At 44.8% G+C, this 17,776-nt stretch overlaps 4 protein-coding genes across 4 annotated transcripts; all 4 read left to right on the top strand.

Annotated features, from left to right (window-relative positions):
- Positions 1-2,425: 2,425 nt before the first annotated feature.
- On the top strand, positions 2,426-3,115 carry LOC106308674. The gene has a single exon (XM_013745812.1). It carries the CDS (start codon positions 2,426-2,428, stop codon positions 3,113-3,115), a length of 690 nt encoding a protein of 229 aa, XP_013601266.1.
- Positions 3,116-3,358: 243 nt separating this feature from the next.
- On the top strand, positions 3,359-4,308 carry LOC106308673. Its single transcript, XM_013745811.1, has 2 exons — positions 3,359-3,642; positions 3,720-4,308. The coding sequence occupies exons 1-2, from the start codon at positions 3,359-3,361 to the stop codon at positions 4,306-4,308; spliced, it is 873 nt and encodes a 290-aa protein (XP_013601265.1).
- A 15-nt stretch (positions 4,309-4,323) lies between these two features.
- Positions 4,324-4,935, top strand: LOC106308672. Its single transcript, XM_013745809.1, has one exon. It carries the CDS (start codon positions 4,324-4,326, stop codon positions 4,933-4,935), a length of 612 nt encoding a protein of 203 aa, XP_013601263.1.
- Positions 4,936-14,578: 9,643 nt separating this feature from the next.
- Positions 14,579-16,269, top strand: LOC106308231 (ammonium transporter 1 member 1-like). The gene has a single exon (XM_013745373.1). The coding sequence runs from the start codon at positions 14,644-14,646 to the stop codon at positions 16,153-16,155; it is 1,512 nt and encodes a 503-aa protein (XP_013600827.1). The 5' UTR covers positions 14,579-14,643; the 3' UTR covers positions 16,156-16,269.
- Positions 16,270-17,776: the final 1,507 nt, after the last annotated feature.

Here is a 17,776-nt window from a genome sequence, read left to right as displayed (position 1 = left end):
TAGTAAGTCGTCCCAGACCCTAAATTTAATCCCTAAACTAAATTGACTAAATTAACTAACTATAAAGAGGCCAAGTATACTATTCCAACTAACAAGGAGCAATACTTATAACAAAGCAGAATCAATCAATGAACCAATGTGGCTCATCAAACCAACTGAATCACAAGAAACCACTTGAAATCTACCAAAAAAATATTTATGCATTCCAAAGTCTAACCCTAAGAACACATACAATACTACAACATATGTTGGCAAAACCTAAACCAAAGAATATCATGAGTTTACTTTCACTCATCTATGTTGAAAACAATTAACTTTTGTTATATCTTAATTTATATCTCTTAAAACATATGTTAATTACATGATTTCAATTTTTCACTTATCAAAATATTTTTTACAAAAATTTTAAATTATATCTAAGTAGAACTAGTCTAGACGACTTTCCAGTAAGTCGTCCAGACGACTTACGGGGGTTAGAAACGTAAAAAAAAATTTGGTTTTTTTTGTTTGTTCACAAGAGGCTGGTTGTAATTTCAATAGCCTTTCAGGTTACTTTTGCATTTGATTCAAGTTTGGGTTTACTTTTGCATTTGAAATCAAGTTGTGAGTCATATTTGGCAATTTTCCCTTGAATATGAAAAGTGATTTAGGTGCGAGATGATGTGAACCACACTTTAGGTTCTTTATTCAATATTACCTTTCTAACATACTTGAATTTTTCAATTTAATAATAATAAGAGAAGTATGTTCTAATTTTATATAAATTTCATTAATACACATGTGTTTCATACTGTTGATTTTGGTGTGGTTATAAAAATAATATTTTATATTAATATTCATTGTGATCTATCATTTTTAAAATTAATAGAAGTATATTTATCAATTTACTCTAATGCAAATTGGTATTTAAATAATAAGTAAATCATTTTTTATTTGTGATAAACTGAAAATTTGATTGATTTATTCTGTTATATGCTATGTTAGTGTTTTTGTCACCGCATTTTAAAGTATAATTAAAACAGTTCTATGATTGGTTGTATAATTTGGAGGAGTCGAACTTTTAAAAAAGAATTCTACAAATTCAATCTGGAAATCTAGTTATGACTAAACAAACTAAATAATCCACTTATTTACCCCAAAAAAAAAACTAAATAATCCACTCAAAATTTTAACAGATAAGATAAGAGATTCATATATATATATAAGGTAAAAGAAAAGTAAAACTTAGGAGACAACTAGTACAAAAGGTTGGAGAAAGCACTCATCATGAAAGTACAACATTTTGGTACATCTGACAATTCGTTTTGACTTCTATATGTATATGACCATGTTCAAAAATACGGCCGCAACCGCTTAATCGGCGCTTCAACTCTAATCGTCTCTTGACCGTGGCGTTTTGGGTCAAATCGTCCAAAAACTCTGGATCTTGAAATTTTTTATTTTTTCTAAGTTAGGAGTGCTAAATCATGTAACATGATGGGATTGGATGATATCTATGCAATAACATAAGTAAAACATTGTTGGGTATGAGTCTGACCCTCCCAAAATGCCCATAAGATAATTGTTCTAACACTTGATCACAACAAAGAGACTCGGCTCGTCGACTCGCGAGCTAGCGACCGGCTCGACTCTGGACTGCTTTTAGCTGATGAAGCAAGAACCGGAAGTAGTCGGCTCGATGACTCGAGTTAACGGCCCGACATCCCGGCCCAGTCGTCGAAGAGGCCCACTAGGTCAAGACGAATTAGGTCAACAAGGAACCATCTATAAAAGGAGGAAGAGAGGCAACTATTGAGGGATCCGCAAATTATTACACTCGCTTTCGGCTAGGTCTAGGGTTTTACATCTTGATTCTCGCTGAACCTGTACGGTCCGACGAACCAGCTTTCGCCGGACTAATTCCATCGTTCTTTTCCCCTTTTTGTAACACCATTTCAACTCTTTGATCTAATAAAACACGTCTTTGTCTTGACTCACCGACGAGAACTCGTCTCTCTCTCTCTTTACTAGTTTGTCGACAGATCTCGGTTAAAACAGTTGGCGCCCACCGTGGGGCAGACAAAGTAACGCCAGTAAAAAGATCATGGCTCGATCTGACTTTCCGTCCGACGAAGAGTCACCTACAACCGAAGGCGCCCCGACAGCGGCAGCCTTCGCAGATACCATACTCGAGAGGATGGCGCAGCAAGACGCCATTCAGAAGGCGACGAACGAGCAACTAGCCGCTATCCCCGCAATCTTAGCTCCCTTGGCCGGGAACTCAGCAGATCCTGCCACGACGGTTTGGAAACAGCTGTTTGACACCTATCGAACACCCGGCGTCGAGACCACGGCCAATACAAACGCCGTCTAGGCCCAAACACCCGGCGGTATAGATCTCGTAACTGTCCAGGAACTCGCTGAGCTTAAGCAGTCGTTCCTGGACATGAAAGACATGATGCTCGAAGGACCCACCTCGGCGCCGTTAATCGAACGTCTCCTCGCCGAAACCCTAAAAACCTCGTTCTCCCGGGGAATCACCGACGTACGGTACCGACCAGAAGAGAAAATCCGGCTTCCGACCTTCGCCGGAAAGGAAGACCCGACTGACCATATCACCGCTTTCAATATCGCGATGGGTCGAACTAACTTTTCCGATGAAGAAAGAGACGCTGGCTATTGTCGACTCTTCGTCGAGAGTCTTCAAGGACCAGCCCTCGGGTGGTTCACTGGATTGGAACGAGATTCCATCAACGATTTTCACGACCTGGTGGCCGCTTTCCTCAAGCAGTGCATCATGTTCACGAGACAAGGAGCTACCCTATCCGACCTGTGGAATCTATCTCAGGGAGCAAACCAGAGCCTCCGCGACTACATGGAAAAGTTCAAAGGTGTCGCTTCAAAGGTGCATGTCCCCGACAACATCGCCGTTGATGCGCTGATGAACACCCTCTACTTCAAGTCCCTGTTTCGCGAGGATCTCTACAGAAACCCCACCAAGTCGCTTCAGGATGCTATCGCCAGATCGAACATTTTCATCCGAATGGAAGAAGACACAGCAGCGATACTCAAGAAAATCAATGCGACCGCTAAACCGATAGCTCCAAAAGCTCCTAAGGCACGCCAAGAACCTTGACAGCACGCCACAGGAAACAAATCCAACCAGTAGAAAAACTTCTTCTATGTCGTCGAAGATAGAAACCCCTCGGGATCAACTGTCGTCGTGCGCGAGAAGCGTTGGAACGTCTGGAAAACGACGAGAAGTCGCAAACCCCATCGGCGCCTTCAACTTTGAATCCTGGCATGACCGAGCAAAACCTATGGTGCAGCTACCATAAGTCCAAAGCGCACGATACGAGGAATTGCAGGCATCTAGTTGATGACCTCTTCTCATCCTACGAAAACGGAACAGCAAACGTCGAGCTTCCCAAGCCTAGGCCAAACAACACCAAGAGCTGGAGAAAGAACAAAGAAAAGAAAGCTCAGAAGAATCAAGACAAGGCCGGAGCCTGACCCTGACGCGCCAAAGATGACAAACCAGAAGAGCAAGACGAAGATGAGGGCGAAGCACAAGTCGAAGAAGAGCAACCTCGTAATCGTCGACGTGTCCAAGTCATCCTCGCACGACCGAGTTCCTCCTCAAACGAGGAGGAGGAAAAAAAAGTCCGTGACTCGCACGCACACTCCAGCAAGCGACCAAGCGAGAATAGCGGACCAGAGGGGTCGTATGATTTGAGAAGCAAGCTCAGGCGAAAGTCGCAGACAATCGACTGCGTGCACAACTCTAAAGACGATCTTCGCTCAGTCATCGAAGAGTCCAGAGCTAAAAGAGTCGAAGACTCCAGTATCCGACCCTACCTAAAGCCCCGAGTCGTCGATCTCCACGATAAGCTCACCTCGAAATCTGAAGACCTCAGGATCAAGCTCAATCGACCCAAACGTTCCGACTTACGACGAAAGCTGAAAGAAACGAAAGTCAAGACCGGCGACAAACACGAGCCTATCGCCGAGTACTTGTCCAGCGATTTGAGGGTCCAATTACAGAGCAAACGAGTCGAGCGCGCTCCCTTCTTAAACATGATTATGGGAGGCTCGCCTCCTTGTGGCGACTCGGTCCGGTCGGTCAATGATCATCGACGACATATAGTAACCTCGAAGAAATGGCCATCGAAACCCAAGAATGATCCCCAGATCACTTTCTCACCCGACGATGCCATCAGTGTCCACCTACCTCATAATGACCCTGTACTCGTCGAAGTAGGAATCGTAAAGTGCGACGTCGCCATAGTCCTGATTGATACTGGCAGTTCAGTCGATCTGATCTTTTAAGATACACTCGATAAGATGGGAGTTGACCTGCGTGATATGAAGCCGTCGTCTCGCTCCCTCATAGGATTCAACGGAGCTTCTGAAACAATGATCGGGACAATCAAACTCCCAGTCTACGCATGCGGGGTAATGCGCACAGTCAAGTTCTCCGTCATCAGAACGAAGGCTCCATATAACGTGATCCTCGGGACCCCTTGGTTGCATTCGATGAAGGCAATATCAACAACCTATCATCAGTGCGTGAAGTTCCCAGCACCAAACGGTCAGGTGCAAACACTTCGAGGGGACCAGCAGGCCGCACGCGACCTACTGATTGCAACGGTGAGGATGCAACAATCGACTCCTCGCATCAACGCGATATCAAAACAGATTAAGCCCCAAAAGGACGAGATTCTAGAAGTCACACTTGAGGACTCTGGCCAAAGCAAAGTAGTTCGAGTCGGCGCATTCCTCTTCGAAGAAATGCAATGCGTGATCATCGACTTCCTGAAGCAAAACACATCGACCTTCGCTTGGACGACCTCAGACATGAAGGGAATATATCCCACCATAACGTCCCACGGGTTGAATGTCGATCCAACCATCAAGCCCATTCGCCAGAAAAGACGCAAGCTTGGCCCCGAATGAAGCAAGCCAGTCAACGAGGAAGTAGAGCGACTGTTCGCATCCGGTTCGATCGCAGAGGTGCGATATCCAGAATGGTTAGATAACCCAGTTTTCGTCAAGAAGAAAAACGGAAAATAGCGCGTCTGCGTCGATTTTACCGACCTAAACAAGGCATGCCCCAAAGACAGGTACCCGCTTCCGCATATCGATCGACGGGTCGAGTCGACTACTGGAAACGAGATCATGACTTTCATGGACGCCTTCTCAAGATACAATCAGATCATGATGCATCCAGACGATCGAGAGAAGACAACATTCGTCACAAAGTAATGCCGTTCGGCCTAAAGAACGCCGGCGTGACTTACCAACGACTCGTCAATCGAATGTTCGCCGATAAATTGGGGAACATGATGGAGGTCTACATCGACGACATGCTGGTTAAGTCACTCCGCACAGTCGACCACCTGAGCCATCTGTAGGAGTGCTTCAAGACGCTGAACGAGTACGGGATGAAACTCAACCCGGCAAAATGCACCTTCGGCGTTACTTCAGGCAAATTTTTGGGACCCAACGAGGAATCGAAGCAAATCCTAAGCAAATCACTGAAATACTCGACCTTCCCAGCCCAAAGAACAGCCGAGAAGTCCAGCTACTGACGGAGAGAATCGCAGCGTTAAACCGCTTAATCTCAAGATCTACGGACAAATACCTCCCCTTTTACGAGATATTGCGCGGGAACAAGCGTTTCGTCTGGGACGAAAAATGCGAAGAAGCATTCAGACAGCTCAAGCAATATCTAATGTGTCCTCCCGTGCTTTCCAAACCAGAAGCCGGTGATACACTCTCTCTCTATATTGTAGTGTCGTCTATCGCGGTCAGCAGCGTCCTCATCCGAGAAGATCGAGGCGAGCAGAAACCCATCTTTTACAAAAGCACGCGAATGTCCGACCCAGAGACTCGATACCCCACCCTTGAGCAAATGGCTCTTGCCGTTATCACATCAGCAAGAAAGCTACGTCCTTACTTCCAATCACACGATTGAAGTACTGACAAATCAGCCCCTGTGCACCGTATGCAAAATACCAATCAGTTCAGACGGTTATCGAAGTGGGCTATCGAGCTCAGTGAGCACGACATCGTGTTCAAAAATCGAACGGCAGCAAAATCTCAATTCCTCGCCGATTTCCTAATCGAGCTCGCGCCGGAGCTAGAACAAGACCTGGTCCATCAAAGTCAAAGCTGGATACTCCATGTCGACGGATCGTCAACAAACAAAGGATCGGGAGCAGGAGTCCAGTTGCAATCACCGATAGGAGAATTAATCAGACAGTCGTTCAGTTTTGGCTTCACCGCTTCGAACAATGAGCGGAATACGAGTCATTGATCGCAGGACTGTGACTCGCTAAGGCGGTCAAACCAAAGCGGCTCAGTGCATACTGTGACTCGCAACTCGTTACCAGTCAGTTTAGTGGCGACTACGATGCCCGCAACGAACAAATGGACGCGTACCTTAAAGTCGTTCAGAGGATTCACAAAAGTCCCCAGAGGCGAGAACGTGTGCGCCGACGCTCTCGCTGCCTTAGGCAGCAGGCTGCACGATCAAGTGAAATGAATCATTCCCATCCACAAGATCGACAAACCAAGCATCGAGCTCCCACCTAGCGAAACGACCATCGTAGCGCCCATAACCGAAGCTGTCCCCATGGATGAAGACCCCGCAGCGGAACAAACTGAAGCCGCCGACTGGAGGATTGAATTCATGTACTATCTTGTCGATGGAAAGCTACCTCCCGAGAAATGGATTGCGAGACGACTTAAAACACGGAGTGCCCACTACATCGTCTTAGATGGAGAGCTCCATCGATGGACCGCGACCAAAGTACTCTTGAAGTGCATCCACGGCGAGGAAACAAACCTTGTCATGGCCGAAATGCATGAAGGCGCCGCAGGAAATCACTCTAGAGGACGAGCACTCTCCCTGAAAGTCAAAAGCCTCGGCTTTTACTGGCCAACAATGAACGCAGACTGCGAAGCCTACGCTCAACGATGCGACCAATGCTAGCGACACGCCTCGACCCTATGCCGAGCTCTCGACCAATACTACGAACGATGACAGCGCCATACCCTTTCATGCGGTGGGGGATGGACATAATCGGCCCTATGCCGAGCTCTCGACAAAAGCGCTTCGTCCTAGTCTTAACTGATTACTTCACAAAGTGGATCGAGGCGGAAGCTTTTGCCAACGTAACAGAAAAATAAGTACAACGGTTCGTATGGAAAGACATCATCTGTCGCCACGGCCTGCCTTACGAAATAGTGACTGAGAACGGCTCTCAATTCATATCAAACAAGTTTCGAGAATTTTGCGAAAGATGGAGAATCCGACTCAACAAATCGAGCCCGCGGTACCCGCCGAGCAACAGTCATGCCGAGGCGTCCAACAAAATCATAATCGACGGATTAAAGAAACGCCTCGACTTGAAAAAAGGATGCTGGGCCGATGAACTCGACGGTGTTCTTTGGTCGCATAGAACGACTCCTCGAGGAGCGACAAAATCGTCTCCTTTCTCAATGGCCGACGGAGTCGAAGCTATGGTTCCCGCTGAAGTGAAAGTAACCAGCCTACGTCGATCAAAAATACCACAGAACATTGAGCTCAACAGTGACATGCTGCTCGACGCATTGGACGCCATCGAAGAGCGACACGATCAAGCTCTGCTCCGCATCCAGAATTATCAACATCAGATCGAGAACTACTACAACAAGAAGGTCAGGTATCGACCTCTCGAGTTGGGCGATATAGTACTCCGCAAAGTGTTCGAAAACACCAAGGAGTTGAACGCAGGCAAGCTGGGGACTTACTGGGAAGGACCATATAAAATCGCCCAAGTCATCAAACAGGGAGTCTACCGATTCGAGACGTCGACCGGTGAACCAGTTCCCATAGCACGGAACTTCATGCATCTCCGAAGATATTACTCTGTAGAAGATATCGAACAGTCGCGTATTACTCACCGTCGATATTACTTGGTCAAACCTCAAAATCAACGGTGAATGACATTCAGTAACTTTCACCCGCAAAAAAAAAAAAAAAAGAGTAATATCTTGAATGTGCATCCAATGCCACTTTCGCTCACCAAAAAAAAACGGGTGAATGTGCATCCACTGCCACTTTCGCTCACCAAAATGGAACTACAAATGGCTTGATCCTCTCCTGGAGGTACGTAGGCAGCCTTAACCGGTCCAGCTATAACCAAAAAACAAAACAAATCTTCTCAATGAGAGGGAGTACGAAATTGTTTTTGCGATGCTTACGCACGAGCATGACTCCGTCTCTCGAACTAACGTACTAGCACTCGCACCCACTAGCGAGCATGTCCTGTTCAGACACGTGCTCGGGGGATTTTCGGTCCTGTCACGGCTTCAGCCGATACGATCGAGACTATAGCTTTCAACCGTCTTATATTCCTTTAAAGCCGGGTTTGGCCAACCGAGTACTCTAGGATTACTTAAAGATCGACTGAGAATCGTTGTCGCTCGAAAAACAGACGATTTTCTTCGGAGTCGAAAGTTTAAACGTTTCGATGACTCGAACTGTCGGCACAACGCGTCTAAGTTCGATAAACCATCTGATCAATCTTCAGGTTTACTTTGAAATACTGACCACATCGCCAGATCAAAATCGTTAAAATTTAAAGTCTGAGACAAAAATCGACGACTCATCAAAAACCCTTTTGGCAGTTCCGAGTCCGAGAAACCTCGTTTCGCAGCTAAGGCAAACTTCGTTTAAAAAAAATATATATACAAAGGCTTACTAAAAGTTCAAACGAGAAACGAAGCCGCAAAATCAAACCAAAGGGGTTTAGAGTTACAACAACGAAAGCCTCGCAGAGCTGAAAGCGAAAGTCTAAAGAAAACAACAACAACACATAAGATCAGTCTTCAGCGCGATCAAGGTCTTCTCCGATGACTTGAGCTCCGAGCGGATTAGAGGCACCTCCGGTCCCATCTGTTTTCAAATCAGGCGGGTTCTTAACTCCATCAACGTTTCCTTGTTCCATGGCCTAAGACTCCTCGAGATCCTCCTCTGTTCCTTGTGGATTACTCGCGGGAACCTGTTCATTTGACTTATCCCCACCATCTTCCCCAGCTGTAGAATCAGAAAGTTCGACCAGATCTTCAGGGTCCAATCCTGTCCCATCCTCCCCCAGAGGAAGATTCGGATTCACATCGCTAAGTATCGGAGTTGATTGCTCAGATCTTCAGGGTCCAATCCTGTCCCATCCTCTGTTCCTTGTGGTTGACTGCGACTGGAGCCGGGCTCAGAGCGACTGGAGCAGTCGTCGGTTCAGAAGCGTCTTCGGTACTTTCGATCCCGCTGACGTCGCCTCATTCTTGAACGGAAGACCCCTCGAGGTCTCTTTCCGCCGGTTCGTTCGATCTATCGATCGCATGATCACCCTGAGAACTCATGGGAGTTTGGAGAATGGTTGCGGTTCCAGCATCGATCAGATTTGTTTTTGACCCGTACGGGTCGATCGCTGCCAATACGTTCTCGTTCAAGAAAGGAGACGGAAGATGAATTGGAGATAAGCAGAGAAACTCTTCGGGGATCCCGCCAACAGTTAAGCGATTAGCCTCTTCTTCGAACTATTTCTCCTGCTCAGCAAAAAAGTCGATCGTCTCCTGCGGAATATCAATCCCACTTTCCTTAAGCGCTTCGAAACATTTCTTCGTTCCAAAGGCTTGGCTCTGCAAGGATCTCGCCGTCTCAAAGTCGCCGCGACGCTTCTTGAGGTCTCGAATCTTGGTAAAACGCTGATTGCATTTTACGATCATAGCTGTTTGAACGCGGACTCGCTCATGCGTAACCTCATAACTCCGAGAGTCCCTCAGCCGGTTGACTTCCTTCAGATGCCTTAAGGCCATTGCGACCTTCTCCTTCTCCCGAGCAGCATTTTCTTCCTCCAGAGCAGCCTTCTCTCGCTCGAGTCCTCTGATCTTCTCGCCAGCAGTCTTGAACTTGCCCTTCAGTTCCCCGAACTACTCCGCAAACTTCTCCTTCTGAGCCTTCTTCTCTTTGAGTAACCGACTCTGCTCCGCTGCAGCCTTATCAATTGTCGCCTCAAATTCGCTTGTTTTACGGTTGAGAGCTGTGTCCTTCACTCGCACGAGCTTTTCAGCTTGCTTCAGCTTGGAGATAGTCACTTTAAGAGTCATGTCGTACAACTTGACGACTTAATTCATGCTTCCGTCGCTCTGCAAAAACAAAGGAAAAAGTCAGAACTTGAAGTGAAGAGAAGGCAAGACAAGGAAAGTAATCCTTACTATAATCTTAGTCCTCGCTGCGTCGACGTTGGCATCTTTGAAGAGGAGGTCTTTAACCGGCGGCATATCTTTTGAGCCACCTCGAATTTGGCGAACTAGTTCAGCACACTCAGTCGGGGCATAAGCGAGCAGTGTGTCGCCATCATACTTAAACTCCACATGGTCCGGGAATTTTATTCGACCTCCCCTCGAGGCCAAACCGCTGCTCCACATCTTTGTCGTGACAAGGTTTCTTCCTTCTCCCCAACAGAACATTCGAGGAGTCGTCCAATTCAACGCTAGTCTGAGTTGCGACATCACGATTAGAGCTATCAAGAGCAACGAGCTCTCGACCCTCCACATCTCCGCTAGGCTCCGATCGCTCCTCGACGGACTTCTTCCTCTTTTTCTTCTCTTTCTTCGTCTTCTTCTTCGGGGACTCATCGGATCCAGTCCCAGTCTGAGTCTCGATTGAAGCAGATGGACCAGGGGCAGACCTCTTCTTCCTATTACCATCGGTCACTGACGGTTCGGCAGTCTCTCGATCGGAAGACTCTCGCGCAAGGTCTTCCCTCGAGGAGTCGACATTAACCGGGCCTACAGCCGGCGCCGGCGGGATTACGAGAGAAAGGGGCCCAGATGAAGTCATCTCATCAGGAGTCGCAGAAGGCGTCTTCTTCGCTCCGCTCAGTTTTTTCTTGATTAACGCACTTAAGTCCAGAAGATCTTTCATTTCTCTAGCTGCGTTGATCACCTTCTGCTTGGCGCGAGTGAAAATGGAGAACCGCCGCTTGTTGCCGGTAATCAAAGGTAGTAGGTCAGATCTCCAGTCTCCAGCGAAAGACCGACGAGTCAGATCTAGATAAATCTCTCGAGCAAACAGATGCAAGCAAAGAAAAATATATAAAACGCGTTAAAGGACTTACTCTTCGATATCCTATCAACGGCTCGTCGAATCCTCTCGACGGTGATATCCTTCCAACTCACTTGAGTGAGCGACGCGAGAGCACGAGCGCTAGCTATAAAGTCTTCGGGATAGGAGGCTGTATCCGGGTGGTCAACTGCAGCCAAGCGCAAAACCATCAGAAAGAAAAGAAAAGGGGGTTATCGATAAACTATCAACAATACTCTACCAAGTTCACGATTCCATAAAAATCGAAAGGAATCGCCGGGCAGCTCTTCGAAGGCGAAACTGTCAGACTTGACGTAAAAGTAGAAGCGCTGCCAGTTATTCGTCATGTTGGGATGATCGACGATCACGTTGTAGTTAGGCCTCATCTGGATCGAGTACAACCCATCCCCCATCGACTTAAGGTACGTCAACTCTTCGAACGTTTGCATGCTCATCGACATATTGATCTCTGCTGCCGTCACCATCAAGGCCACTGAGAAACGGAGCGAACCGTTTAAGAACTGGCTTATCGCTGCGTCGTGATGTCTCGCATAGGATTTGACGAGTCAAGGAATCGGAAACCAGAGTTTGGTCTCGTTCTGAAAGTATGACTCGTATACGCATTGAAATCCCACCAAAGGGAACCACAGTCTATGGGCTTTCCTCGGAATCAGAAAAGTTACTCCGGCTCCTCCGCACGCTCTCAGCAAAATCTTCACGCTGCTAGGAGTCGAACGAGTTCTCTCAACGTTCTCCCACGATTGTCCCTCCATGATCGGAGGACGTAACAGCTCCCGCGCCAACGCTGGGAGATCTTCGAAAATCCCTTCAGGATGGTAGCAGCACGGAACAAAATCAGGAGGAGGGATCTCTCCGTCACTCGCTCCACCTCGATCATCTCTCGCACAATCTTGCGCTACCGACTCAACGACTACCTTTTCCTTGCGAATCAGATGCACTGACTCAGCAACCAGGACCCGCTGAGGCATATCCATATTCGTTGTGTCCATCATGGCTTCGCGGTGAATTGTCTCGAAATCAGAAGGGGAGTTCGACTGACGACTCGCGCAGGACTCGATTCAGTCGGCCTCGCCACCGCTTTCCCTTTCTGTTCTCTGGAAAGCCTACCGCCCAACGACATTCTCGTAATCTAAGACTAAGAAGCTAGAGAGAGAAGCAGAGACAAAGAGAGAAAAAATACCTGAGTCGGATGAAGAATGAAGAAAATGAGAGGCGAGAGGAGTATTTATAAGAGGGGAAGCACCTCACGCTCCGAGGCGTCACCATTAGACTTAGATGGGCCTAGATGGGCCCATTTAGGCGCGTGAAGTTCACCACGTCTCGCGATGGTTTGACTTCTCGAGGTAAACTAAGACCGGTTTAGATTGAGAATGGCGGTCATGACCGAAACCAAAGAAAACCGTCAATTCGGACCAAACCGACGAGATCACGAATCGCAAGCAAGCTGCTTGCATAGTCAAGGAGTCGGCGAGATCGCGAGTCCAGAACAATTGTCTTGCAAACCCTACTTCCAAATTCGCTGAGTCGGCTATGCTACTCACCAGCGAACTGGGGGGACTTACCGTTGGGTATGGGCCTAACCCTCCCAAAAGGCCAACAAGATAATTGTCCTAACACCTGATCACAACAAAGAGGCTCGGCTCGTCGACTCGCGAGCTAGCGACCAGCTCGACTCTGGACTGCTTTTAGCCGACGAAGCAAGAACCGGAAGTCGTCGGCTCGATGACTCGAGTTAACGGCCCGACATCCCAGCCCAGTCGTCGAAGAGGCCCACTAGGTCAAGACGAATTAGGTCAACAAGGAACCATCTATAAAACGAGGAAGAGAGGCAACGATTGAGGGATCCGAAAATTATTACACTCGCTTTCGGCTAGGTCTAGGGTTTTACATCTTGATTCTCGCCGAACTTGTACGGTCCGACGAACCAGCTTTCGCCGGACTAATTCCATCTTTCTTTTCCCCTTTTTGTAACACCACTTCGACTCTTTGATCTAATAAAGCATGTCTTTGTCTTGACCCACCGACGAGAACTCATCTCTCTCTCTTTACTAGTTTGTCGACAGATCTCGATTCAAACAAACATGAGTAAAATAGTAAGAATCGTGGAGAAAAAAGTCTGGAAACAAAATTAGGGTTCTTGGCCGACAGGGTGGTATGAAGAAGATGAGGATATTTCGGTAATTTGTATTAATTAATGACAAGTGCCGCTATTTAAAACAAGTGAAAACATGCTTCATAAGAGAATTGAACCCGATATTTCTTGCCGTAACAAATGTCTCACCTACTACCGGCGCATGTTGTTTCTTTGTGTAATATTCACATGTATTAATATATATACAGTAGAACCTCTATAAATTAATACTCGATAAATTAATAATCTCTATAAATTAATAAATTTCGTTGGTCCCAACTTGGACCGGTTCAAAATTTGACACAAATAATAAGATAATATTTTTTTTAGAAATTCTATGTAAATATATGGTCTCATTAAAATTATAAATTAATAATATATATGTATACATATTTTATATAAGTAAGAACCTATTATTACATTGTTTGTTTTATATTCACAATAGAATTATCTTTATATTTTTCTTAACATTTAATATATTTTTGATGAGATTTAGTAATATTATATCTAAAATCACATTTAAATTATATGCAATATATATTATGTACACCAAATAATATAATAAATTAATATAAATATTAAATTTCAAAAAAATAACAATAAATGTCTATACACTAAAATGTTTAAATTCTAAGTGAAAAAGTGAAAGACTATTCCGCAACAAGTTGTAAAGGTGCAATTTGTCATACAGATGAAAATAAATTGAACCCGGTCCGTAATCAAGTCTACTACTTTCCAAGAACCATTATCTTGATATCTCGATCTTGATCGAGTTTCTTCTGGAAACTGTTCCCTCAGAGGATTTCATGACTTAATGCATCAGGCCCTCAGCTTACATGATTTAAAATATCTAGTGATTCTCATAAATTGTTTTAAAGGACGTTCTTATTTTCTAGATGAACTGATATGTTGTTTCTTCAAATGATCGCATCTAAGGCAATTAATACATATGGTTTCTTCAACGGACATGTCGTTTTGGTCGTCTTGAGATTCTTGTCACGTTTCAACGATAAAATTTTCTGGTCGGAAGAGTTTTTATGTTCATAAGAAATTTCAATATATTTTGACCAAATTAACAAGAAATTTCAATGTAAAAAATAAATGATAAAATCTCAACAATGCCGACTTTATCAAGAAATTTTCAGTGATGTGATTAGATATTTAACATGTACTAGCAAACAAAAATTAAAGACTTTGCAACTTTTCATAAAATTCGTAAGCTGTAGTTACAAAAGTCAACTTTAAGCCCCTAAAGTTTCCTCAGTTTTATTCTTTTTATTTTTTCAATGCTCAGTTTTATTATAAATAAATAGAGAAGAAAACACTTTCGTCCTCTACCAATATTTGTTTTCGATTTCTCTCACTAATCACTCTCAACATGTCAGGGACTTTATCATGCTCTGCCACCGATCTGGCCGTCTTGCTAGGCCCTAATGCCACGGCGGCTGCTGATTACATATGTGGCCAACTTGGCACCGTGAACAGCAAATTCACCGACGTCGCTTTTGCCGTAGACAACACGTATCTCCTCTTCTCAGCCTACCTCGTCTTCTCTATGCAACTTGGCTTCGCTATGCTCTGCGCCGGCTCGGTTAGAGCCAAGAACACGATGAACATCATGCTGACAAACGTCCTTGATGCTGCAGCCGGAGGTCTCTTTTATTATCTATTCGGTTACGCTTTTGCGTTCGGATCTCCCTCAAACGGTTTCATCGGTAAACAAAACTTCGGTCTCAAAGACTTTCCCACGGCCACCAATGATTACTCCGTTTTCCTCTACCAATGGGCCTTCGCTATAGCGGCAGCTGGAATCACCAGCGGCTCGATCGCTGAACGGACTCAGTTCGTAGCTTACTTAATCTACTCTTCTTTCTTAACCGGATTTGTGTACCCGGTCGTCTCTCACTGGTTCTGGTCACCTGACGGTTGGGCCAGTCCGTTCCGTACCGAAGGTGATTTGCTTTTTAGCACCGGAGCAATCGATTTCGCTGGCTCTGGAGTTGTCCATATGGTCGGAGGTATCGCTGGACTCTGGGGTGCGTTAATCGAAGGTCCAAGACTTGGCCGGTTTGATAACGGTGGCCGAGCAATTGCTCTGCGAGGACACTCTGCTTCACTTGTCGTCCTGGGAACGTTCCTCCTATGGTTTGGATGGTATGGATTCAACCCTGGTTCTTTTAACAAGATCCTTGTGACGTACGAATCAGGCTCCATGAACGGCCAGTGGAGCGCGGTAGGACGGACTGCTGTCACGACCACTTTAGCTGGCTGCACTGCTGCACTCACAACCCTTTTTGGGAAACGTCTTCTCTCTGGACACTGGAACGTTACTGATGTGTGCAACGGCCTCCTTGGAGGGTTTGCAGCAATAACCGGTGGATGCTCGGTAGTAGAGCCCTGGGCGGCCATCATCTGTGGGTTCTTGGCGGCCCTTGTCCTCCTTGGCTGCAACAAGCTCGCGGAAAGGCTCAGATATGATGACCCACTTGAAGCAGCGCAGCTACATGGGGGGTGCGGCGCGTGGGGACTGATATTCACAGCGCTCTTTGCTGAGGAAAAGTACTTGAACCAGATTTATGGTGCAAAGCCCGGAAGGCCGCACGGTTTGTTCATGGGCGGTGGAGGGAAACTTCTTGGGGCTCAGCTCATTCAAATAGTAGTGATCACAGGTTGGGTAAGTGCAACCATGGGAACGCTTTTCTTCATCCTCAAGAAAATGAAACTGTTGCGTATATCCGCGGAGGATGAGATGGCCGGTATGGATATGACCCGGCATGGTGGCTTTGCTTACATGTACTTTGATGATGATGAGTGTCACAAGGCCATCCAGTTAAGGAAAGTTCAGCCTAGATCTCCTTCACCTTCTGGTGTTACTACCACTCCTGTTTGATTTAGTATTTTATTTTTGTGGGTTGTGATGATTATTATCTTTGCTCATTTGTGTTCTCTCTTGAGTTTTGGACGTTTTATGCCGTTTTTCATAATTTACGATAGTAATTGGTAACGTGAGTTATGTTAAAAGCAAAGTTAGGACATCATTTAAGTGTACGTTAACTAGAGTTTCTTGATCCGAATCGTCTTCACCGTTCTAAATTTGGGCATTTAATATCTGCCCATGGGAGTAGCTAAAGCCTAAAGCAAACTTTAGGCCATCTTTATCCCAAGTTTCTAAAGAGGTTTTATAAAGAAAAGATACTGGTGGACCCTACAATTCAGTTAAAAATCGGTAACAAAAGTAACTAAATAAGGATCGATTTTTATTGGTTTTATGTACTGTTCACGGACCCCATTGACACGTAGCGGCCCGTGATTAGTACTTTTTAAATTTTTTTTTTTTCGGATAAGAAAAAAACAAAAAAAGAAAAATTTAAAAAACTCTAAAACTCACTTTAGCGATAATCATGCTCCTATACCGAATTTTGCTCCCATCAGAAGTATATTCTTTTTTAGAAATTGTGCAATTTCATAAAAGTTACATGAACCATTTACTAGATGTCTAGAAGCATTCCATGTGTAAGATTCAACTACCCTTTCTCCTTCCCTTACATGTCACGCTTATAGTTTATTTTTATAATCATGTTAAAATTTCATACCATTTTGAATTATACAATGTTTTTAGCTACTTATTTAAGCGAAATAACAAACATATAACAACCCAATACTGAAGACAATAAACGAGGAGGAGAGCATCACGGAGACCGGATGCATGAGAAGTATAACTCCAAGAATTTCAAGCCTGACGCATATAGTTTTTTATTTTTTTTTGATAATCTAGGTATCCGGACCTTAGTCCGACTATCCCACCGCGTCCAACCGGAACTGGAGGATCCTGGCGGCCAAACGGAAACCATGTTAAATCCGCTGTGACCGGGACTCGAACTCGTGATGGCGGACACCTCAGCTGAGGTTCCTATACCACCAGACTACGAGGCCCACAATATAGTTAATTAATATTTATTGAAACAATTCCATAGCTTACATCACTCATTGGACTTTTTTTAGATGTTGCAAGTTGTTATTACAAACTCCAAACAACCGATCACGAATCACAATACGCAATGTTTTATGATTTCAAGAATTATATATAAAAGAAGATTGTTCTTCTTTTTTTTTTTTTTGAAAAAAGATCGTTCTATTTTTCAGAATATTTTATTAACTCAACAACTTTGTAGATTCGTACCTTGTTTACCGCACCTCAAGATTCAGAGTATCATTTTTTATTATACTAACTAACAAGAATCGCACAAAGAGATCACAAATTGCTCGTATCAGTGATCCTTTTGTCTGTATCATTAAATGGTGAATCTCCATGCATATATGAAAATGTTAGGGTCTTTCCAAAAAGATTTGAAGGATGAGGCCACATTTCCTCGAAGTTGGAAATTTCAAAATAGATTTTTTTTCTAAGCAAGTAACGTTAAAATTAATAGATAGAATCAATAACAATGCTTTGGTTCATAATTTTATAATGTTCGATGTTTTTTTTTTTTTTTTTTTTTTTTTTTTTTTTT

This window comes from Brassica oleracea, chromosome C8 (assembly GCF_000695525.1).
Source record: "Brassica oleracea var. oleracea cultivar TO1000 chromosome C8, BOL, whole genome shotgun sequence".
Lineage (NCBI taxonomy): Eukaryota > Viridiplantae > Streptophyta > Magnoliopsida > Brassicales > Brassicaceae > Brassica > Brassica oleracea.
The sequence above is the reverse complement of the archived record's forward strand: the minus strand, read 5'-3'. Positions and strand labels throughout refer to the sequence as shown.